The sequence below is a fragment of the Corvus hawaiiensis genome, chromosome 4 (genome assembly GCF_020740725.1).
Source record: "Corvus hawaiiensis isolate bCorHaw1 chromosome 4, bCorHaw1.pri.cur, whole genome shotgun sequence".
In the NCBI taxonomy this organism is placed as follows: domain Eukaryota; kingdom Metazoa; phylum Chordata; class Aves; order Passeriformes; family Corvidae; genus Corvus; species Corvus hawaiiensis.
The window spans coordinates 31,187,584-31,212,364 of NC_063216.1; the positions used below are offsets into that span (position 1 = coordinate 31,187,584).

Below are 24,781 nucleotides of genomic sequence, written 5' to 3' on the forward strand. Positions count from 1 at the left end.
CAGTTTTGTGTAAAGGATTTTACACACCAGTCTGCAGTTTGGGATTTACTAAATTGTTTTGGAGTGCCAAAATCACAGAAAATACTTCCAACACCGTTTTGCCCCACACCACCTCTAAGGGAAAATCCTGCTCATGTAAAATACTTGGTAATAAAATATACTTGCATGTTTTTATAATCATTCTTGACTGGTGAAATTATATTGTAAAATTATTAGAATTTCTTGAAACAACAAAGGGGAAATGCCCTGTTTTACAGCTGCAGCCTTGTCAGGTGCTTATGAATTTCTTTGTGTGTGAATTTCTCCATTCCCCTTTTTCACTGGAAACAAGAACACACTTAGAAGGAGGTCCATGTGCTGCCTCCAGTGCTTTCTTGATTGAGTACCTCGAATGTTTGCACTTGAACACTGTAGGAATTATGGACAAAACTTCTTGCTCTGTATGCAGAAACACATTTTCACAATAGTTCTGGGCTCCCCTTAGTCTGATAATAAGTCTGTGGTGGTTCACCCCACCTTGTCTCTACTAGCACACATTCAAAAGGGGCCTGCAGTGAGCCAGACCAGAGGAGGAACACGAGGTGAGGTTGGTGTTGGGATGTCTGTCCCTTTCTCTAACAGCCAGCACATGCATGTGAGCGGGTGTGTGAAGAGTGGCTACTGATGTGAACATGAGTGAGCCCCAAGGAGGGAAGGGATTGTAACACCATGAGCACTCTTGTTTCAGTCTTTGAGCAGCTCACCCCTACGCTGCCTTGTGGGACCTGAATGGTGAAAACCACACTCAGCCCTGAGTTGGGTGTGATTTGTTGATGTTCTCCTGCCTTATCACATCCCCAGCTGCCATCCTACGAGGGGACCTGGTACCTGCTATTCCCTCAGAAGAACACTGCTGTCTGGCACACAGACTGCCCATGGAGCACCTGAAAGACATAGCAAGCATGACAGACACGTTATGTATGAGCGAGAGATGGAGAGGTGTCTTGGTTGGTACAACACAGGTTACCTATGCATTGCTCTGCCTGATCCACAGAGGGCTTATGGCTGAGGATCCAAATTGGAGATTGCGGGTTGGCTACTGAGACCCAGACAACCTCCTCTTTGTATTACCTACTTCCTAGCCCTGGCTGCTCCCTGCATATCTGGCCAAAGCCTGAGGATCTGGCACTGTTCAGATAACTCAATCTTGTGTTGAATGGAAAAATCTGCCCGAGTGGGGCACAGACACCCAACAGATGGCACCTATGTGCTCTTCAGGATCTGGGCTCTCTTCTCCTGCTTGGATGTAGATGCTAGAGATTTACTGGCTTTGATGCAAATGAAGAGAAGGGAATGGGTTTCTTGTCGGCCATTTTTCCCACTGGGAGAAGCATGTGCTTGGGTGTGAAGGCTGACAGCTTCCATGACTACCTTTATAGCTCCTGCATGAATGCTATCCAAGCCCTGGGTTGAAAGGCCCTGTAAAGTATTCCTAGTGGGAAAGGGGCTGGGGAAAACCTACACTCTCCTCCCTGGGCATCACAACTAGCCATTGCCTAGCCAAGTGTAATATACTGTATGAGTTGATACAGAGGGACCACAGGAGACATATTTTAAGAGAACAAATATAGCATTTAAGTGAGTGAGCAAGAGAGTGAGAGACAGAGAGTGTATAGAGTGCATTAAAGTTAATAAAGCATTGCAGAAATGGGGACTGCATTTCACTGTGAAGGAATCTAATTTAGGGACTCGTAATTGGAGGATAACAGTCATACTGGAATGAAGTTAACTGTTCATTTTGCCAAACTCTTAAAGTCTCTTGGTTCTCCTTGTGAGCATCTCTCAGAAAGTGAATCCTTCAGAGAGTTTAGAATCGATTGGTGCTTCACACCCGCAGTCCTTTCAGCTTCTTAAGTGGATTTGGTTTCTCCAGTGCATATTTATTATCTATTTTATTATCTGCTTATTTATGTGGTAATATCAATGCAGGATACATTCTCTCTGCTTAGAATGACAATGAGGGAGCAGGTGTTGAGCCTGTGTGTTCTCCTGGGCAGGGCAAGATGGGGCTTCTTGGGCCTTTTCCCTGTGGGTGGCTGGTGTCAGCAAGGGTTCTTTTGTGGACTTCCTGCTTCCACAAAGTTTTGCCAGCATTGTCCCTGTTGCTGTGACTTTCTGTTCATTTGATAGAGGTGTGTGTAGCAATGAACAGTATGGAAGGGTCCCATTCTTGGACACCCAGGACCAGAGGTGTAGCACAAAGAAGCTCAGGGCTGGTGTATTTATTTCAAATGTGCCTGTGCTGAAGAACATAATTATGGGCACGAGTAGCTGAGCAGAACCTGTTGTGTTGAGGGAAAGTCTTCTTTAGTTTGAAATGCCTGAAATCTCCTTGGGACATCAGTGTGGCCCTGGGTGGGCACACTGAGCAGTGCTACCTCCCACAGGGGTGGTGGGCAGATGGGCGGAACACTGCTCTCTTGTCTCTGATATTTACACTGCATAGGTGCTGTAAGAATTAGTTCATTAGTGTTTGTAGAGTGCCTTGAAGATGAAAAGTGCTGTGGAAATGTGAACTATTATTAAAGCGCAACTCAAGAAAGAGCGAGGAACAGTCCTGCAGGGACATGTCCCACTCAGGCACGGGCTAGAGAGATGACCTCATCAGGTTTTTCCATTTCTACTGATGTGATTACAAAATATAGTGGACATGCTCAGGGAGAAGATTGATGTAACATGCCTGGCTGTAGTAGCTGAGGGTGAACCATTGTAAGCTCTGTTGGCATTTCTACTTCCGTGCAAACATAGCTGTCAGATGGACTTGGAGGGTCCTGATCCGGTTTTGACCATGACTGCTGGGAAATTTTGTATTCCTGGCTTTTAAAAGAAAAAAAAGAATCTGGTATCAGTGGGAAGCATATGGCTGTGCTACAAACGGGAGCTGTGTGTGTCCTGGTGATGGTACGAAGGTTGTGTGCAATGGATATGCACATACGTGTACATCCGATGACCTTGCCCATTTGTCCTCACTTTGCTCTGGAGGGACTGTGCTGAGAAAGGAAAAGGGAGTCCTTATCTGCCTGGTCTCCTCAGTCTCCCTGCCTATACCTCCAGCACAAGTCCAAACTGATCACAAGCACCAGTCATTCCTTTGTGTTGAGGGTAAGCACTCGGACATGGGCTTGACATACGCAATTAATTTCACAAAGACAGCGGATCAGCTGTCAAAGAACCATTCTCTATCACTTTTGACTTGGGTCTCAGAGTGACATGGGACCTGAGAAATGACACGATCCCATCTTCTGCTGACAGCTGTTCTCTAAAGTGATTCCAGACTCTGAAGTAGGGGCTGGACTGGTCTGACCCCCCAACAACAATAGACCACCTGAATGTAGCCAAAGGGCTAGGCGTCAGACTAGAAGGATTGTTGGGAGGAGAGCTAGTGGCTGAGGAAGATCAATGCATCTTCCTTGAAGGCTGAGTGCATGATTGACTTGTCAATTAATCACTTTGTTTTGCTTTCCCCCTTTCCTTTTTCTCTTCCTCGCTCAGGGAGTGTAAGAGCCGAAGATGAGGCCCAGGGTGGAGTGCTACTCTCCAAGGTTTTGGCTGGTGCTGGCAGTCCTCGCAACAACAGGGAGCGGGGCCCATGCCCAGAAAAGCCACCCGAGCATTGGCATTGCAGTCATCTTGGTGGGGACCTCAGACGAAGTGGCCATCAAAGATGCCCACGAGAAAGATGACTTCCACCACCTCTCAGTGGTGCCTCGGGTGGAGCTGGTGGCCATGAATGAAACAGATCCCAAGAGCATCATCACCCGCATCTGTGACCTCATGTCAGACCGGAAGATTCAAGGGGTGGTATTCGCTGATGACACAGACCAGGAAGCCATTGCCCAGATCCTGGACTTCATCTCTGCCCAGACCCTCACTCCCATCCTGGGCATCCATGGAGGCTCCTCTATGATCATGGCAGATAAGGTAAATTTAAATGAGCTTCCTTCTATTGCAGACCTGTGGCTCCAAACTTAAAACAAAGAGAAGTATCTTATTCTGTGACCCTCAGGTGGTGTCTCATGGGGCCAAAGGCTTGGGGGATTAGACAGCTTCAGATTCAAAGACAGATTAAAAGAGTTATCTGTGTGTAGCACTACCGAGAAGAGCCTATTAATCATGTGGAATTACCTGCAACAGAGAAAAACTGAGGAGGAAAAGAAGCAGGTAGAAGAAACCTGCAAAAGAATCAGCCCTTTTCTTCTTCCTTAGGAAGGGTAAAGAGCCCCTGACAATTGTAATTTTTTTTAAGGTTTTATTTTTGCCTGTATTTTACCTTAGAAGAGCCAGGGATCATAGCCTGGGATTTTTCCTGCATGTAGCTGGAGGACATTGTGGTATTTTCAGGGATGCTTAATGCAGCTCTTACATCTTAATTGGAATATAATTGAATCTTTAATAAAGCCATCCTCTCTATAAAGTGTTCATTAGCTCCTGAAGTTAAATAGGTGTTAGCTAAAGTGACTAACCAGTCTGAACCAGTCAAGCTAAATCTTTCTTTTTTCCACTGCACTACTTTATTCCTTCATATCACAGACATTTCATTGTTTTCCCAGGCCCTAGCCAGTCTTCTGAGGAAGTACTACACAAACAAGCCATCCTGCTACTGCTTTTGAACAGGGCAAGATGCAGAGAGGGAGTAGCATCTTTCCACCTTCAGGAACAGGATGTGCAGCAATTCACACCTGAGTGTGCATTTGGCCAGACCGTGTGGCTAACAGTGGCCTCGGGGCTACTGTTGGCCAGTGGGAACACGTGAGAAGAGCTGGCTGTCCCTTGCCTTGCAGGCTTGGGCCAAGGCTTTTATTGAGACCATTGACCATTCTTTGTGCATCCCAAAGAAGTAAACAGGGACACAAGCTGACAGCCTTTTTCTTTTACAGATGGCTCTGAAGTGAATCTGAGACATTTAACTAGGCAGAATTAGGGCTAACTGAATGAAGGGTGAGAATTGACCTGGTCACTATAGCAGCTTTTCCTCAGAAAGAGATCTAGTGAGATGAGAAATCCAGGCACATTCTGTTTTATTTACCTTGCAAGTAAATAATCCAGTGCAGGGTATTGAAGGTGCTAACAAATTATTTTCTGATTCTTTGACTAACTGCTCAGTTGCCAAATAACACACAGTTAGTATGCAGAGTTATTTTCTTGTATTGGCCTTTAAACTGAAATAGTCACTGAATAATCATGGGCCTTTTTTCTCTCACTCCTTGAACAGTGGCGCATGTGCTGAAGTCACCCATTCCACTCACAGTGAAGCTTTTCTGCCTTGGAGGCCAGGCAGGCAGCAGTGCAGCATCTTGATGATCTCCTGCCTGCTGTGTTGCATGTTTATCTATGTCTGTGCAAAAGAGAGTTAGAAGCAGTGCTCAAGTGCTGCATTTCACACTTGGGGTGACATTTTACATCTTTTGACAAGTGTAAGAGTTACTGACACAAGACCTCCTGAACACTGGGAAAAGGTCCTTGTGACTTTGAACATGGCAGGCCAAATTCTGATTTCAGATTCCCCGCAGTGTAAATCCAGCATAACCCCGTTGCTTTTGGCAGGATTAGATCAGATTTACGCTGCTGTAATTCAAAGAGAAGTTTGGCCTATTGAACTTTGAAAAGGTTTTTCTTTCTACCTGTCCCTAGTCTCTCCTTGGGAAGGCAGCATCTCCTGCCACTGCCCTGTGTACCCCACCGGCTTTCTTCTAAAGAGCGCTCTGGCAGGCAGGCAGCCCACAGGGAGCTGAAAGGTGAAAGCCTTATGAATGGAGACTTCTGTTTTACCAAACTCCTTTTTTTTTTTTTTTTTTTTTGGTTTTGCAGACAGGAGGTTTGCAGGTTATGTACAAAGATCTGCAGTTTTAGGAAAGGCCAAGGTTTCTTTGAAACATAATTTGAAAAGGCTGACCTTTACAACTTCTGATCCACAGGTGTGTAATCTTTAATGGATAATATTTATTTGATGAATTGAATTAAAATATGGTAGAGAGTAAATACACTGAAATTCTACTAAAAATACTGAAGTCAGCCTGGTAAGTCCTTAAACAATTTATTTCCCACAGAAGGCCTTGACAGAGGCTTTGCTTTTAGTGACTCTTAGTCATATTCTTTGCAGATGAGTTGTGTGGCTGAGGTTTGATCCTGCAAGCATGGCTTGCTTCTTTCAGCGTCCCCTCAACGCCCACAGCAGTCAGCTGTGATTGAACTTGCTCAGCATTTCACAGGTTCAGATCTGCACTTACAGCTTCGTTATGCTCCCCGTGTGTTTGCGATCAGTAGCGCCAATGCAAACTTAAGGAATGCTAGAAACCACTAATGCCTTGGTGTGACAGATAAGTCCCTCTTCACTGGAATTTAATGCACAAAATCTCCCCAGTCAAACCACCTTTCCTGAAGTAGCATGTGAAATTCTGTTTCACCTTCAGCGAGGGTTTAATAAGTGTTCTGTTAGGAAATGTGGGTCATGTGTAAAAAGGGCTTTGTAATGTACTATGCAACTGGTAAATTGAGACACAAAAGGGCAGGCAAAAAGAAAAAAAAAAATAGGATTTCAAGCCTGAATTTTCTTTTGTCCTGTATATAAAGACAGAAATATTGTATAATATGCACTATAAGCTGGCTTTATCTCAGTTAATATTCATCTAGAAGTTTTCTACCCACCAGCTGGAGATCTAGGCATCAGTGGTAAAGGAGGCACCACCTGAGGACATTTCACCCCACTCAATTCAGGGTGCAGTGAAATGCTCATGGGACAGTCCTGTGTCTCCTCACTGATTACTGAAGAAGGCTGTACCTCAACTTGTTCATGATGCCTCCAGTTAAATGCCATGAATCCCACCCTAGGGTTGACATAACAGGTGGAGGTATGTTGCTGAAAGTGGAACATCTCTTTTTCCTGATTGTTTTGTTCAAACTCACATTCTTAAATATTGCATTTGATTAGATTTTGTAAATAATGTTTACATATTTTTGTTTTCCCTGTGTTTTGCCTTTTTCCTCTGAAAAATAAGTATACAAGAATTTACATGTTTTTGCTGTTTTTACTCCTTGGTGCTTGTGTCTCTAACTCCACTGCTTACCTGTTACAGAGTGTTACATTTAATTTCTGCCTAATCTGGCATAAGAAGAAAGTGACCAGATGATCTGTGCACACTGTGGTCTGGGTTTAGTTCCAGGAGAACGGTGAAGCAGAGACACGTGATGTGCCTGACTTGAGCTCTGGAGAGGCCACTTTGCCGAGTGAGAGTTCTGTCATAGCCAGTTCAGTCCCTTGAGTTTGATAAGCATGCCAGCAGTGACACCAGATGGAGTGAAATGCAGCAGTCCTTTTGTTGGGGCTGGGTGGCCTGGGAGTGATGGCTGAGGGGGTCTGACAGACCCCATGTTTGTTCTGCTCAGATGAGCAAGGCCGTAGCTCTGGGACAGGGTAGAAGAGTGCTCACACTGTTTCAGCCCTGTCAGAAAGCACCTTATTTTGCTGCTGATTCCTTGAAAAGGACGAGGGCAATAGCATCATATCACCAGGGTCTGTGATGAGAAAGGGAATAGCATTGATTACTGGTGTTCTGTGTTTAATCCAAAATAGATGAGATGGAGAGGAGAGAAATGTGCACCACCAACAGTGTTAGGTTTCTGTGGTCCAAAAACTTTGATGTGGAAGCTTGCTGGTCTCTTCCGTTTGCCTGATGTTGCTGCAATGATCTGACTTTGAACGGCTTTGTGTTTCATGATTTTAAGCATTAGTTTGTATTGTCTAGAGGACTGCAATGCACTTTTGACCAGAGAGCATATCTGCTGGCCTTCCAGCACTTAAAATAATTTCTTGTTTCTCCCCAATTGTTTTGAAAGCAGAAATTAAATTGTATGAGGATGCCCTGTGTTAGGAGACTGATGGTGAAAGTAAACCTTCAAGACTGCAAACCAAGCTTCAGTTCAGATAACCACACAAACCAGTATCTTGGGTTGCAGACCTGCAACTGGAAATCTGGACTAGGCTTTTCTTCATTTCTTTTCAATATTACCTAAAATGAATTCTTCCCAGACCTAAAATCAGTTCTTCAGAGGTAGAAGGTAAAGGAACAGTCACAAAAAAAAAAAAAGGAAATAACATTTACAAATGTACATTCAGAGGTATGTCAAGAGAAGGGTGAATTGTTATTCTGATTTACAAAACTTACTGTGTTGGAAGAGATTTAGTTTCTTGCCTAAAAAATGACCATACCATTTGGCTGACTGGTCCATTGTGTAATGACAGACTATTTATTTGTTTTAAAATAACAGAAGAAATCAACTTGGTGATAATGAATGCAGAAAAGGTAAGAGCAGAAAATGCCTTGGGTTCTCTTACAGTACAGCTGGTGGCCATCACTTTTGCTGGAACTGTTCCTCATTACTTCTTCACAGTCACGTTATTTTGCCAAAGCTTCTTGTCCTGGGCAGCTTTATAGTAACACAATGGTGCACAGGCAGAAGAGGAAAAAAGTATTGGAAGAAGAGGATGGTTATGTTTTCCCAGGTGAAAATCAGTCTTCTGTGTCTCTGCATCCCTTGCTATTTTCTCCAGGGCTTGCCCACACAGGGATACATGCAGTATGCTGATGGAAATGAAACGGTAGGGAAGAGTGATCTTTCACTGGGCCGTGCCAGTAATTCAATTTGTATAAAAGCTGTATAAAACTAACCTGAAATTTAAAATTTGTGATCTGTTCTAGGCCAGATTCTCCCTCCTTTTTTTTCACACAGCGTGGAGCTGGCTTTTCTCTGACTCTCTCCACTGCCTTGTTGTTTTTTTCCGTTTATTCTAAAGCCGTAATATTTTCCTCTGCCTTTTTATCCCCACTTCATAAATCCCTTTATTTTTGTTTTCTGTAAAACTTCCAAGACACATTGTCTCTCTCTTTCAATGCCAAAGGTTGCTGTGATCACTCCATGTTTGGGCCATGCTGCTGCAGCAGTCATTTCTTTGGTCTTTGGGTGAGGAGCAAGTCCGAAGTTGGACAGTGAGGGTAAAGCACCAGGGAAGGAGAGTAGCTGTTGGCCAGAGTGCAGCAAAGTGATGCTGCAGGTACAGGGAAGCCAAAACAAGTTGGATAAGCTGAGCACCTAGATAAGCACTGAAACCAGGACAAAGTCAAAGACACTGGGACAGTGCTGCTAAAAGCAGAACATCTGTAATTAAAAGGAAAGCACTTTCACACTCAGGTTTTCAAAGGTTAAGTAACAGGGATGCATGGAGAATGAAAACCTCATTTTTTGGGTGCAAATTTGTTTCATTTCCATTATGGATGACATCTGAAATTTTTCAAGCCCTTGTGTGAAGGAAATTCAGTGGAAAAAAAAAAGGGAAAGAAAAAAAGATAAAGTTCCCTTTGAATGGATTATATGAATTGAAGTAAAATAAATTCCAAACAAGATGCTGCTTAGAAGGGGGAAAAAGGCACATTTTGGTCTGCAGACATTGAAAGATTTCTATCCCTTTTTTCCCTCCAAATTTATATGCAGTTCATGTAATTTCACAAAGTGTTTTCATTTCTCTGAAACTGCATTTGATGATAGTAATAGTTTAAATGTTTCTTAAACTAATCTAATGATTAGCAAAGATGAGTTTGATTTAAAAAAATAAAAAAGAAATCAGCAGTTTCCCTTCAAGCTCTTAATAATTTTATTACGGATGTGATTAATATACTTCTTTTGCTTTTGGTACTCTGTTTCCTTCTGCTGCCAAAATAATGCTCCCTGTAGCTCACAAATAATGAACCAAATATCATGTGTCCTCAAATTACGAGTCTGCTGCAAAGGTTGGGGAAGGAGAATAAAAGGTAAGTCACAGAGACATAGGCAATAAAAGCCAGTATTGTATGCCAGTGTTGTTTTTCCCTTGTATACACATGTAATAAGAAGCCAGGTGGGTCTGTAATTTATGTTTACATCTGTGTCTAATTAACCCATACAAAATAACATTTTCTTTTATTCATGTAAAGAAAAGGAATATAGGCAGCATATTTTTGTGAAGTTTAACACCTGAGAATTTCCCTAGCACTATTTTTTTACTTTACAAATAAATTACAGCATTTAAGAACCCTCAGATATTAGGAAACCGCGACATGAACTTTTAGAGCTTTAACCTCTCCCCAGGGCCATGAAATCCTTCAATGTGAACTCACATTTTTTAAACAAGAGTTCAAGTACTCTCATTAGTATTATTTCAATGAAAATATGACTTTTCAAAAAAATGTATAATTTCTTTTATTAAATATCCATTAAAATTGTGTTGGGGTGTTTTGTTTTGTTTTTTTTTTTAATTTTTAAAGCTTTCCTCTATTTCATCTCCAATTTTCTTGGGAGGAACTCCATTTCAAGTATTTTTTCTGGAGTATTGTTTTCAAGAGTCACAGGAAAAAAATGTGGAGTTGATTCCTTTTTTTTTTTTTGTTTATCGCTTAAAAGCAACAAGAAAGCTTCTTTAAAAAAACAAAGAAAATAAAATTCGTATGGAAGTGTAGATTTCCATGAAATATCCCTGTCACTTTTTCCCTCCTAATAATTTATACTGGGTGCACTTTGTATTTGCCCTGAGCCTTGGACACCTGATGCTTGAAGGTGTTTACCTGAGTTTGACTGTCACAGAATTGGGAAGAGAAAACCTGGTACCCTGGTGAGACTCATGCCCTGCTAAGGTGCCCTGGGACGCTTCTGGGCAGAAGCAGTGCTGAGGGAGAGGATGGCCACACAGAGGTGTGGGTGCCTTCCTTTAGCAGAAGTTGTCTCAGGCAACAAATGTAAAGCAAAAGTGAAGTCTGATTCCTTTGCATCAGCCTTCTGCAGCTATTTATAAGCTGTTTTGTTTCGGGTCATAGGATTTTTCCTTCAGGAGTACAGAGTGTTAGTTTTTTTCTGTTGTTATAGTGATGTTTTCTTTTGAGGGACAGAAGACCTTTCCTTCCCTAGCTCTGCACGCAACTTCTGCAACCCACCTGAGGTAAAGAGAAGGTGAATTAACCTTGTCATTACTCTTGCTTAAATGCGATGTTGCCACTGTCTACCTGAAATAGAACTGTTGAAGTGTCTGTGAGGAAAATGTTGATTTCCACCCAGCTTGGACCTGGGCATCTGTGAAAAAGCTCTTTCTTGATAGATTTCTAACCTTGATTTTCACACTAATGATATTTAGGTAGATCTTTAAATCTGTAAGCACTTACCTAAAGAAAATCTGGAAGCTTGATGAGCTCTGACCAATAGTTATTTATAATCTTTATCTTAACCCCTTTCTTCAAAACAAAAAAAGCCAACAAAAAGGTCTTAAATCAATTTGTGCCATCCCCAGCCGGACAAGGAGAATAGTTTCTTCAATCTGGACAGGCAGTCCTTTATTACAACCCCAAGCAGTAACTTGTCTCACAAAATCTAAATTAATTACACTCAAATTACACTACCCTAAACTGGCCTCAAAATGAAATTGAAAACACGGACTGTGAAATTGCCCAATGCTGCTGCTTTAGATCTGCATGTCGTTCCCCAGTAACTGCAGGACAGAGAGAAACGATTCTTTCCAGGGAATCTCTTATTCTCTTTGCCTTTTATTTGCCTCATTAGCCAAATTTGGAGGGGATGGGTTATGAAGAAAGCTAAGGGAATTACATATACACAGGCTGGGAAGAAACAGGGTACAGAAGAAGACACAGTTGTAGTCTGTGACTCTGTTAATGGTCTGGAGCAGTTGATATATGAAGAAAGAGCGAAACAGCTGTATGTGCGTAGTGTAGATTGGCTGAACAATGAGTCAGGATGTGATTTATATACTCAATGAATAAAGGTAGACTAGAGAAAAAAATGCTTAGTGTAGCTGCCAGAAACAGAAGTAAGAATGACAGGATAAAGTTAGGGAAATACATTAAATGATGTATTATGATACATTAAATGATAATAATAAATGATATATATGTGTATCAAGGAAAAGGCTCAGACACTGAGTTTTATTAGGAAGTACTCTAGACTTCTTAGGGAAGAAATGGAAACCATGTTTCTTCTGCTGTGTTCAAACAGGACTGAACTAGGTGCTGGAGAACATGTTATATAGATGAAACAGAGGAGAAAGAGGATAAAGAAATTGAAAGACACATAGGAAAACTTCTCCTGAACCTAGGATCATGGGGAGAAAATTAAGGAAAAAAAAAGAGTAAGTTCTGAGAGTGACAAAAAAAATACCTTAAAGGCTCTGTCCAAGTGATTTTTCTCTGTGCTTGACAATAGCTTTTAGCTGTGTATCTGTGAAGTTCCCGATAATAACAAAAAATGCAGGTTTCAGAGGAAGGGGGAAGACAGGAATGAAGGATGTGGAGAGTCTGAGGGTGAGCAGGCAAAAAAGTAAAGGAGGCAGGTATATGCAGTGAGGAGAGTTGATCTAAAAGGTGCCAACAGAATCCAGCAGTTCTAATAGACCCACGTCCTCACTGCAGCTCTGCTATAAAACATGACTTTAAGACACTTGCTTAACTGCTGTCTACAGCAATTTGCCCTTTACAAGAAGACCATAACAATGTTTTTGTAAAGTTTGAGCTCTACAAAAGGCAAAAACCTAATTACTAGGAAACAATTAATGGATTTTTCTGACTGAAGTAAATACAATGCTTGAGATGAAAATCTGGACTCCAGGAGGAGAAGCTTTAACCCCCATTAGAGGTGGTGGCTGAATAGCTGCATCATGCTGGAGAACTCATTTTATGCAGGGCTGATAGTACCATCTATTGTAAGCTTGGCCAGCGTTCCCATTATAAAATCCTCATGGGGGTTTCCTGTAATTTTGCCAGACTGTGACTGTTTGAGCAAAATTTCCTATGCCAGGTGTATGCCTCAAGCTGATTGATTTATTTTGCTATTTATTTAGAAAATAAAACATCTCTCTCTGAAAATGTGGCATGGGATGATATGTGATTTATCTATGTTGCAAGTGCTGTCACATTTTCCTCCAAAGGTTCTGCCTGACCACCACATGTTCTCAGAGCAAGGACATGGGGCTGGAGCAGGGGTGTCTTGCGGGGAAGGACGTGTAACCAGAGATGTGCTTTTGCTACCACTGCATAGGCTGTCCCAAGTTTGGCCTTCCTTGTTGTAAGTGTAAGAAACTGCGGATGTACCTAGAGTCTTTTTAGATATTTGCCATGTCTCTCGGAAAGAACTTGTCCTTGCAAACTGTGCTTCAAAACTGCACCTGGCTCTGGGGGCTGCACAGGCTATGCTGGAGCTGGAGTTCTCCTGTGGGATCCTGGTGGGATCCAGCCAGGAGAAATGTGCTGTGCAGCAGGGAATCTGGGCTGAGATGTGGGTGGAGTGGGGGGGCATGCAGGGTATTCTGAGGAGCCAGAGCAGAGGATGAGCATATGGAAGAGATCCTGATACAAGGAGATGGGCAGGGGGACTGGATAAAGGTGGGAAGCAGGAGCTGGTGGATGGGAAAATGGAGAGAGCGAAAGAGGTATACCTGACCAGGTTATGCTTCCTTGCTGGCCACAGGAGCAAGAGCCAGGGAGCACAGGGGGTGGCAAAACTGCTGAGCAAATGGGATGAGGAGTGTGAAATGAAAGCGGAAAACCTGTCAGGTGGAAACTGCATAGTAGAGAAGACCAGATCTGGGCCAGGGCAGGGCACAGGACAGTGGGATTGGGCAGCAATGCTTCCCCTGAGTGTGCTGCTTCCCTCCAGCTGGGCAGAAATATTCCTTTCCCATTCTGCCCTGAGCCACAAAGGAAGTCAGAAATAATTGTGGGGTGACTGGGACGCTGGCATCAGTGCTTCCCACTGGGGGAAGGCCAGCGGGTCTTCCAAAGTGTGCCTGGGGCTGGCTCAGCTGTGCACTCCTTCAGCCAGCACGCCCCGTTCCAGTGCCCCAGGCCTCATGGGCAGAGGGAAAAGCTCCTGTGAGGAGGGGGAAAGGCCCTCACAGCCTCCACCAGCTGCCTGGCTTGGGGCCAGCATGGTCACTATCAGGCCTCTGCGCTGGAGGGGATCAGCTCCATGATGGAGCTGCCAGCTCCTCCATGTGCGAGCACCTGCAGCACAGTGCTTTGTCCTTGCTCCTGCTTCGGCTCAGCCGCTTTCTGCAGAGGCAGAGCTGTGTCCTTGCCCCCGCAGTACTGAGGTGTGCGGTGAAGAGCCAGTGGCCCTGCCATGGGGCTGGGCTGAGCATACACCAAGTCACCAGCCCTGCTGGGTGTCAAATCCTGCTTCGTACCTGCCCCCATTCCTATCTTCTCCCTTCTCCTGCTTCCCTTCCTCTCACCTTCTCCTGTCTGTCACTCTACCCATTTCTTAATTCTTGTTTGCACTGTGCTTTGAAAATGAAGAGTGCTGTATAAATGTTAAGTGTTATTATTATTATTTCTCCTTTCTAATTGGCATCCCTCACTCTCTCTTCTCTTGCTATTGTGGCTTCCAGAGAGAACGTGTGGGCTTACATTATTTATAGCTGTGTGAGAGTAATTACAGAAATGATTTAATTACTCAGTTAATACTGTTCTCTACATCACCAGCTTGACAAGCTAGTGATCCTCTCACCACAGCCAAACATGCAGACTAGCATCCATGTCATAGATGAGCGGGTAAGGGGAGGCAAAGCCTGGGGAATGATTTGTTACAGCCCTGCAAGTTGCTGGTTACTTCCCCTGGGCTAAGGGATGAGGCTGCTGATCTCTCAGGGGCTTGGCCAGGGGCAGTGTGTGGTGTCACCTCAGCAGGGGCAGAGCTGCCCCCAAGGAAGTGGTGTGCAGAGATGGTTCATGGCTCTCAGATGACAGGGGCTACCTCCAACACAAACCTGCTCAAGCTGAAGATTCAATGTTTGGTGTGCTGCATTAACCAGCTCTTCACATTTATCAAAGGTCAGAGATCTGGCACGGTTTTGTTTTCTCAACTTCTATTTAAGCCTGCCAGATCAGAAGGTAGGGTTCCCGCACCCTGCAAGGGGTCAGAGTGTGAGGTAAAATCACCATTGCCAGAAATGTTCTTTTCTTGCAAGTGGCCATGTGTAGATCTGACCCTCTTTAACTAAATAAGCTTTCCCTCTGAAGGGGGTGGCTTCTTCTTGCTGAGACTCATGCCATTGGAAATGAAGTGTTTCCATCACTTCCAGTTCACAAAGACTTGTGAAGAGCGGGGAATGGAATGTCCTGTTTCTGGTGCAGTATGGAAGGAGTTTGAGCGAGGAGAGTACGTGCTTTCCTTCAGGGCATGCACTGAGCAGATGGTTACCAATACCTTTTAGTTATCTATCAGAGACAGTTGAAAAAAGCCACACAAACCACCTCGTGAGCTCAGGAGAAACATAGTGAAAAAGATTCTTTTCTGACAGCACTGTAGATAAAAATAAGGGGTCAGTGAATTCTTAAAGGAGACGGTTGCTTGGGAAGTGGAGAGAGAGGGTCTTGTTGGATAATGGGGTATTTGTCAGATAACAGTGTATGGGGAGAGCATCTCAGAAGTGTCTGCTTTCCATGTCTCCAAATTGCCTGTATGCCTCCATTTGGGCTCCTTCATGGCCTGGGCAGTGGGCCAGGTTCAGACTGTTCCTCGACATGGCAGGGCTGGGTGGGCGGCAGGAGGGCTGGGAACAGGTGGCATCAAGGCTGGTGGAGTGGAGCGCCTTTTCCACGCGGCACTGCCTGCCAAGCTGCAAGGCACAGGACACCTGGTATCTGAATGGGCTCTGCCCACCTCCCAGGAAGCGATGGCAACCAAAGAAGTAGGCTAGAGTGTTTTAAGTGGGAACAGTGAATATAGGTCCTTTTTTTTTCAACATCCAACATGAGACAGGTTAAGGCAGCCTACATTTGAGAAAATGCTGGGCATCTCAATTTTCTGGAAGTTCAGCCTTTCATGTTGTATCTCCGAATGGACATTCAGAGTCCCTCCCTCATGGCTTTTGCAAATGCACACTAGAGGCTTTTATTTATTTTTTTCCCTTATCTGACACACTCAAAAGTGACTTTTATGACCTAATATTGGAACAGGCTTATTGAGAAGACAGCGAGTGGAAGGGCAATGGAACAAGTAATTTTTTCAGCTCCCAAATGAATGAATCCTGTTTTCACTGGATTCACATCTCACGATTAATTGACTCTTTAACTGAATTATATACTAATGTGAGCTCAGTCCATAGAAGATACCAGAGAATCCACAGAGGTGAGAACTTGAGCTGGGTGAAGATATTTCAGAGGAGCTGGACTCATCCTTCCCCCAATGGTGAAGGCCAGGAGCATTAAAAGGGTCTCATTTTTTCACCCGCTGCCCTGTATCAATTAGATGTCCAGTCAAAAAAAGTGTGTGCACCCACAGCAGCTTCAGTTTTTCAGGACCTGTCTACACCTCCTCCCTACAAAAATACCATTCTCCTCAGATCTCTTAATATTTTTCTCCCAGTTTCCACTGTGCCTTTTATAGTCACTGGCTGGCACAGTATATGAGCGAGCTGTACTGTGGTGCCCCGAGGCTTCTGTGTATAGGGGCTGTCCACCACAGGCATGCTGCCAGGTCAGGATGAAGTCTATTTGATTGCCTAGTGAGCCTTGGACTGTGAGTGGGTGAATCATGCACACTGCTGTGGGGTCAGATAAAGGCTTTGGGACTGCATGCAGTTGCAGGCTGTATTTTGTACAGCACTGTAAGAAACTAATTCTCCTTGAGTCCTCTGCTCCTTTGTCAAATCAGGTGGAAATTGGCCAGCAGGTTCAAGAGGCACTGGGAAGCCTGACTCACCTATGCACAAACACACACCCCCCCAGGTTTGCAAGAGCCTTGTTTCCTAAAGGAAACCAGCTAAAAACGCACACAGAAGGTGGGCGCAGCCCTGCGCCGGAGCGCCTCGGGAGCCGCGATCCCGGCACAAGTGACCCGTGCCCGCACAGCTCGGCGCCCGCGCCGCCCTGCGCTCCCGCGGTGACTCGCCGGGACTCCCTGCGGCGGGCGTGCGCAGGGCGCTGCCGCCGCCCGGCGCTGGACGCTCGCTGCCGCTCGCACGGGGCGCACACGTGCGTGCTCCGTGACTCACGCTGCCGCGCCGGGCTGCAGCAGCACGGGAGGCACAGTCAGTGCTCAGGCTCGCGTGCTCCTATCGGTGAGCCTTTGAAGGGGAACGTGGCGCGAGGCTTGGAGGTTTTAATATTTCTGTCCCACGACAGACCTCTTGAGAAAAGAAATTAGCCTGATGACAGCAGCAGTAATTGGATTATTCCGTTAGTATCCTCTGTGGAAGAGAAAGACATGTGCCTTTAACTATATTTTCAATGCAGACTTAAAAATTGCACTTAAAACGTGAATTGTGCCTTTTTTTCTTCATAACTGTCAAGCAGACATCTGTTTTCTGCCCCACTTTTTTTCTGCCTTTTGACTGGCTGAGCTTTCTGTCTAGCCTTATTCTTAGCCTTGTGGCAAGCCTACAGCAAACTGGTGGTTTGAGTTCCTCAACTGGTGCTGAAGATTAAGGCATACTCTAATCACTGGGTGCCTTGGGTAGGCTGAGGAGGAGCCAGCCTGAAGGTGAAAATAAGGGAGGATGTGTGTCTTGATCTGAAGGAGGGAGTGTGCTGAAAGGGCTGAAGCCCTGGGAAGGGGAGGGATGGGGAGGTCTGAAAGGTATAATGAGATGAAATTCAGGGCAGGAAAGTGCCCAGCAAACTTTGGCTCTACCTCTGAGCAGTTAGTCCTCTATGGGCTAATCTCTGCAGCTGCAGTCTGGCCATTGAAATAATCTGTAATGGGACTGACAAAGTTTTGGAGTATGTGCATGTCTGCAGGGGACAGCACTGCTGAAGTGGAGGGAGATAAGGTGGAACTGGACAGAAGATGAACCAGTCAGTTGTCTCTCTCTGATAGTTTTGGTCATTTGAGAGACTCGCCAAACTCATGTGGCCTGCTTTTATTTTGTTGTATAAGTCTATGAATATCTTTTGGTAAACTTTTAATTATTGTGAAACTGTGGGGTTAGTTTTGATGTGTTTTGGGCACATCCAAATGTTTGACACAGCCATTACCTACCCAGAGATTTAATTTTTTTTGCTAGTCAATTGGTTCTTTAATTTGGATTTAATAAGTCACTTTGTGCTCCATTAAATAGGCCTTCATGCAAAATGTTTAATGCCAAAGTGTGCTCGCCTGCAGATGGTGGAACAGCTTCATTTAGGGAATGGCTGGAAACCTCACCAGGCTGTGCTGGTGCCCATGGTCCATTTTCCCCCAATGAGCCATGATGCCATTAACCTTTGCTGTCTCCATGTCCTGCTGGGAGACCACAGGGCTCATCTTCACCAGGACTTGTCCTAGCCATTCTCTCTGTTTGATCCCTCTGCCCTTGTCTGAGCTGCCTTGGAAGATTTTATGTGCACATGTGGATTTGATGTTTCAACTGCTTAATTGGTATAAACTGAAGCTGTGGCTGGCAGCTTTCTCACCAGAGGCTGGCAAAAAACGTGCTGTGATACTGACCACTGGGAGGAGAAAGAGAGGTTGTGAGTAGTATTTGTCTCTTGCTGTGCTTAGGATCACATTTTTGTATGACAATGTCACTCACTGGTCTCTGTACTGGTCCAGCAGTCTGTTGCTCTATGTCTTGAGGTGTGCCTATAGTAACACTCAGTAATACACAGTACAAGCTGTGGGGAAGCATTTTGTGCTGCCAGAGAGCCTGTAGCCAGCCAGCAGCTCATGCTGTGCTGCTCCTACACAATACACAAATCTCTTGAATCATACTTTGAAGGCTTTTTTGTTTGGTAATAGTGGAGTGAGGTTAGTTTTTCCATTTTCCCCTCTCCTGGTCTAGTCTAGAGTGAAATACTAGGGAGAAGATTATCTTGCTTGGCTTGTTTAGGTTTCTGTGGCCAGGGAGAAATGGCTTGGTATAGGAATGGGTAACAGCATGTAGAAGACATGTGGCTGTGTCTCTGTGTAACCATGCCTGTGCAGAATCATGTCCTGTCCTCCACACTGCATGCATCCCTGCTCTCAAGGAATCCTTTTGGCCAAATTTTTTGCTGCATCTGATGAATAAACTGGATAGGGAAATGAGGTGACATGAGTAGCTTAGACATGAGTGACGACGATCTTGCCTTGCCAATCAACTTATTTCTTTGCACTTAGGAATCTGTAGGGGATGGTCCTCTGGGAACTCATCCACTGGGAGTAGTACCTTCAGTTACAAGGAGGTAACCTCCAGAAGATAAAATAATTTCCTTGCCACTCACCTGGTCTTACTATTCTTCGTACTGGTGCACTTCCTTGTACTAGCTCCTTGTGAGGTGTAAGCCCCTGCAGACTGGGTGGGACCTCTCCTAAGGACTGAGAAAATGTAACAGAACTGTGCTGGGGTAAAAAAAGAGATGAGAAGTTCTGCTGAATAGGTGTGTTTGCCAAAGGGCAGCAGTGAAACGGAAGGGTACCCCAAGCGTGAGGGCGAAAGGAGGTGAGGGTGTGGGATGAGGAAATTTGATATGATATTCAAAGTAATTCATAGACTAAAGCAGATAGAAAGGACTCAGGGTGAGATCAGATAATTAATTAACAACTGCAGGGATTCATCTTCCTCTCTCAGCCAGCAGTACGTGCATTTTGTGACTTAAAGGGAGCATATCACTCCTGCTGCTTCTGTCACTTAGCCCATGGCCAGATGTGCTCAGCCACCCCAGCTCTCTTACAAACATGCCATATGTGCTTTCTCAAGGCTGTGGATCAGAGGCTGGAGCTCGTGGTGGTCACTGCCACCCTGTATCATGTTGCTGCCTCCTTGGTGACACGTGCTGCCACCCTGCAGTGTCCCCATGTGATCTGCCATGCGTTCCCAGTTTCTGCCTCGTCCTGGGAGGTCTTGGTAGGGGATTTTAAGGAAAGAAACAGGGGTTCCAGTTGCCTTTCCTCCCTCTGTTGCCCAGTAGGCAGGATCTGGCCCCACTGCTGATGAGCACCAGGCTGGGGAGGGAAGGCAGTGCAGGCAGGAAGGAGTGACTCATTCTCCCCAAACAAGCAAATGCACAGAAATGTCTCTGCACCTAAGGATGGGGGGGAAAAAAAAAATACAACTTAAGACTCAAAAGGTTCACTTCTGTTTCCAGAGTACCCCCAGAGGAAAGCTCTTTGTTGCCAAATACTTTCCCTTCCACGGCCCCAGTACTTTTTTCCCCTTAGTATTTTCTCTTAATGGTTGAATCGTTTAACACCACATATAAAGTCGTATCTGGCTGCTCTGGGGCGATTCTGGGTTGCCATGGCAATGAGCCCTGTCTCTCCAAATTAGGACATTTTTCCTGCTGCCTTTTCTATGCGAGGCTCTCTCTCATCTCTTTTTCTCTTACTCTCCCTTGATGTCTAAAGTGCTGAGCGCTGCCTCCTCTTTTGCACGCTCCCTGAAAGGGATCAGACTTTGCCCGTCTGAATTAATTCCTCTGAAGCCTGTGCCAGCTTGGCGTGGACCAACTTTGCGCTCCACAATGAAGCTGCTGCGGGATCAGGATCAGGGCGAGGAGGGGTAGGAGAGGTGTAAAGGTGGTGAGGTTAGCAGGGGACAGCAGCGTGTGACCGCGGCGTGCTCGTTCCCTGCTTAGTACACCATTGCCTCATCTCTGCCTGGGTGCTGCCAGGGCTGTCTGGAGCTGGGTGCTGAGGTGAGAGCTGCTTAGCTTAAAATATATCTTAGGACTAGAAAAGCTAGTGGAATAAACCTGCAGTGAATGTAAATGTGCTAGCATGCACAAATCAGTTGGACAGCCTTGGCTCCACAAGGTCCCATCCTCTATGGGGCAGGCGCCTGCAGCTGGAGGACCATAGGAGTCATTTGTCTCATTGGGGAATTGTGAATGCTGGATCTTGTCCCCTGGATACTCTGAGCTGTACCTGGTACGTGTCAGTGTGCTGAAGCAGGCAATTGGCTTTATACCACTTCTGCACCTGTATATTCCCCTTGCTGGCTTTGGATTTGGCATGAGTCAGACCCACCTCAATTTATTCTGGCTGCTGACACACTCCCAGGGCCCCTGTGGCAGCTGGGATTAGTGTGACACCTGGATGCCCTCAGCCAAACTGTCTTCCCTGGGCTATGCATCTGACCCAAGGGAGTAGGAAAAGAGTCGGCACAGGCAGCACTAGAAACTTGCAGAAATGGAGGCATGCCCACGTTGGGCAGGTCTGGGTGGCTGAGTACTGTCAGGAGCTGGGAGCAGATCTGCTGTCCCAGCGGAGTGTCATCCTGACAGTGAGAGGTGATATGTGGCAGAGCAGTACAGTCCAGCATTTTCTAACTATCAGGGCAGAAATGAAAAGGTGACGAGATGAGATTTTCTTGCTCATTCTTCCACTGGCCCAACGGGCTGCTATCCCAAGACCAGTTTTTAACCCTGTGGATTATTTTGAGAGTTTTATGTACAGCAGAGGGTAGAAAATCAGAGGAGGATAAAAATAATGGGTTGTGTGTATTTGGAGTGGAGATTAAGGTATAAATTTTGGTTGAGAAGATGATTGGCCTCAGAGCACGTTCTGTCCTGGCCATGGTAGAGCATTGGGGTTTTTCATAGAAGATGCTTTGAAGCTGGGGGCAGTTGCCTGTGAAGAGCAAAGCAGAGTGATGTTCCATGGCTGAAGTCCTTGGGCTCAAACCCAGGTGCTCTGCATGTTTGGCTGCCGTGGGATGGTGGTAATGTCCTGCCTTTTCTCCAGGAAGCCAAAAGCCTTCTTTCTGTTTAATGATGCAGTGTTTAAATAAAAAGAGGTGGGTGAACTTGTATATTGGTTTGACTGATAGTGGTAGGAACTTTGCTACACTGTCCCAATAGACTTAGAAGTTGTCCAGTAATATTAAATATTATTTTAGAAACTTTTTTGTAATGAAGTGTTAACTTGTTTATATCACAAGGTAATTTAGTCCAGCATTTTGCATCGCACAGCAATTGATAGAGGATCCATTAGAGATACTTCCTCAGAATATTCTCCAAACATCCCATGAGTTATGACTTGGAACTCTCTAAGATTGTCAGTGTGTCTTTGTATTTAGGAGTGCTTGATGGGTTTTTCTTCCATTCCCTTACCAACATGCAAATTCTTGGCATTTGTGGACCTGGGCACGTTTTTAGCATCCAAGAGACAAAGAGTTTCACCACTTAACTGCTCATAGGGTGAAGAAGTTCTTTGTTGAAAACTTGCTCCTTGGCATTCTTATTTTTATATCATTCTTTGACAGGAAAAAGAAGTAGCTTAACAGTTATTCCCTCTTCACCTTCTCTATCCAGCCCCTAACCTTAGAAGTCCTTACTTACTGTCACTTTTCTTCAGGAAAACTGTAATTTATTCAGTTGACTATCAGGAGGACTTTTCCAGTAGTGTCATCCATCCGCATACCTTTTTTTTGCCTTTTCTGCATCTCTCTGTGGGAGATATTTCATAGAGACTCTCCATTGGAAATGAGAAGATTTATAGGCCATGGGATTTACCTGCAGTGTCTCACTGAGCTGGCCCTAACGGAGACACAACATGCCCTGTGCTGTCTTGAGGGACTGTTTTTGGCTCTGGCCTTTGAGATGTGGGTAAGAGGTGCAGGTATCCATCCCTGATTGAAGGGTAGTTACAAAGATGATGGAGCCAATCTGTTCTTGGTAGTGCCAGACAGTATTATGGAAGGCCATGGTAGGTCCTTGGACAAAAGGAAAAAAAATTCAGTAGGAAGGTAGTACATTGTTGGAACAAGGGCTTTGAGGCCAGCCCACAGCTAAGCAGATCTACTGCTGGTGATGGCCTCGTTGTGAGGGGATCCTTCAAGCCCTGTCCTGCCCATGTTTCAGTGTGATGCCATGAAGTGACATTCTGATCCCCCAGAGATGATACATGAGTGTAAAATGCAGAAGATTTCTAGAATTGTCTTTATGGTACAAAAACTCTTTGTGACTCTTTTTTTTGCCCTCTGAGTTCAGTTTACATTGGCATTGATCTATTAGGTTTTTGTCCCTTTCCTGCATTCCTCTAGGAAGCATGCAGCAAGATTTTGGGCTGTCATGCTGAGTGCCCAGGAGCAGTTACTGTATCCCTGGGAAGTTGCAGCATGCCGAGTAACTGCTGCAGGAGTGCCCTGGGGTTTCCGTCAGCCTGCCTGCCCAGCTGCATGGGGATGCTCAAACAAAGTGTGGGACATGGCTTGGTGTGAGTTTGGCTTGCTGGGCAGAGCAGCAGCCGGGTCACAGGGATGGATGCAGCAGAGGTCTTGTAGAAACAACTGACGCCTGAATCACTGCATACCTGGGAGATGGAAAAGCCCACTAAAACAACAATTAAAAAAAACAGAACAAAGCTCCTAAGAGTTCCTGTAACTGCAACAGATGTATCTGAATCTTCCTCAGATGATGTGCAGGTTTTGGTGGTGTAAGCTGGCTAAAAACAAGATGTGCTGGGATGGGAAGCAGGATGCTTCCTAAACAACAATTCTGCTTCCTAAACTTTCAGTACTCTCTTCTTCTAGTTGTTCTAAGATACCCTGAAACATTTTCTCTTGTAATGCTATTCTGTTATTTCAGGTGCTTGTCCTGTCTGATAAATCCTGCTGAGTTTAAAGGTTGAATCTCTAGTCACCTTGCTTTGTCTGCTCTGACCCTACTGCTTCTGGTCACAGCACCTTCACTCTTGTGCTGCTCTTATATATTATAGAATATTAGGATTGAAATGAGTGGCAAAAAGGAAAAAGTATCTGAAATTAATAAAATAGCAGTGGGGGTGTGTGTGTGTGTGTGTGTCTGGCAGAGGTTGTTGGGAAAACAATTTGTTCTGAAATGGTATGGGGCTTGCAGAATGGAGGAGATTTCAAAGGCTTTGTTTAACATTAATAATGCTACATTATACATGTAAATGCCATTGTTAAAGGCTTCTGGGTATTTCAGTGAAAAATTAGAATGAAAACTTTGGGGCAACTGTTATAAATCAAACCAAATGAATGAGCTGATGGCAAGAATGAATATTTATTCCCTTGCCTCCTAATGCACCCCACCTTAATTTCTGTGGCATCCTTTCCCCTATTCTAGAATGAACAAATAGCCCCAGAACAAAATAAGAACAAAACAAGAGCACTTGGTACTCTGAGCATCATCTGGAAAGAGGGAACTGAAGTTCTCTCTCTGAGTGTCTGGGAGAAGTAGGGGAGGACTAAGCAAAAAACCATATGAAGAAAGTCTCAGGCCTTCCTAGAAGTGCAAGGAATTTAAATTAGTGCTTGTAAAATGCAACAGTGAGTAAGACAGGTAGGTAAAATTCTCACATGTAATACCGAACTACTTGAAGTTTTTGCCAGAGGGGAACATTTTCACCCTCTTGCTTTCCTTGAGAAACAATTCCCTTTAAATTGGATTGAAAAATGCAAGATGACGCTTTATGTGTGGATTACTGCTACAGGATGACTGCCAAAACAGTCAACTACAGTGAACAAAGTAGGAAATATAATTATTGCTGCAATTTCAGATCACAGAGAAAGAATTGTAGCTGCCTCTAGGAAAAGCAGAAATGTAACATTTGAAGGAAACAAATTTTTAATTTTTCCAGCCATGGAGTCCCACAGGAGAGAGCTCATGGGGTTGAGGGGAGCTTTCAAAAAAAGATGAAGTTGAGACTGCAGTCCAGTATGTACGTGCAATATCCACACTCTTCTGTGTGACAGAAAGTGTGCAGGGATGGCACTCTTGGGGTCTGTGTGCTGATATAATGCTGATATAATGTGTCTACAGCTTGTCAGCAGATCCTTGTGAGCTGCAGT

The 24,781-nt window shown here is 44.7% G+C and overlaps 1 protein-coding gene across 4 annotated transcripts in view; it reads left to right on the forward strand.

Annotated features, from left to right (window-relative positions):
• GRIN2B (glutamate ionotropic receptor NMDA type subunit 2B) overlaps nucleotides 1–24,781 on the forward strand; it is a 223,975-nt gene that overhangs the window by 48,081 nt on the left and 151,113 nt on the right. For all 4 annotated transcript variants that reach the window (XM_048300227.1, XM_048300225.1, XM_048300224.1 and 1 more), the window contains exon 3: nucleotides 3,532–3,960. In XM_048300227.1, the coding sequence (XP_048156184.1) occupies nucleotides 3,550–3,960 (411 nt within the window). In that variant the 5' untranslated portion in view covers nucleotides 3,532–3,549. The remainder of the gene's footprint in view (nucleotides 1–3,531; nucleotides 3,961–24,781) is intronic.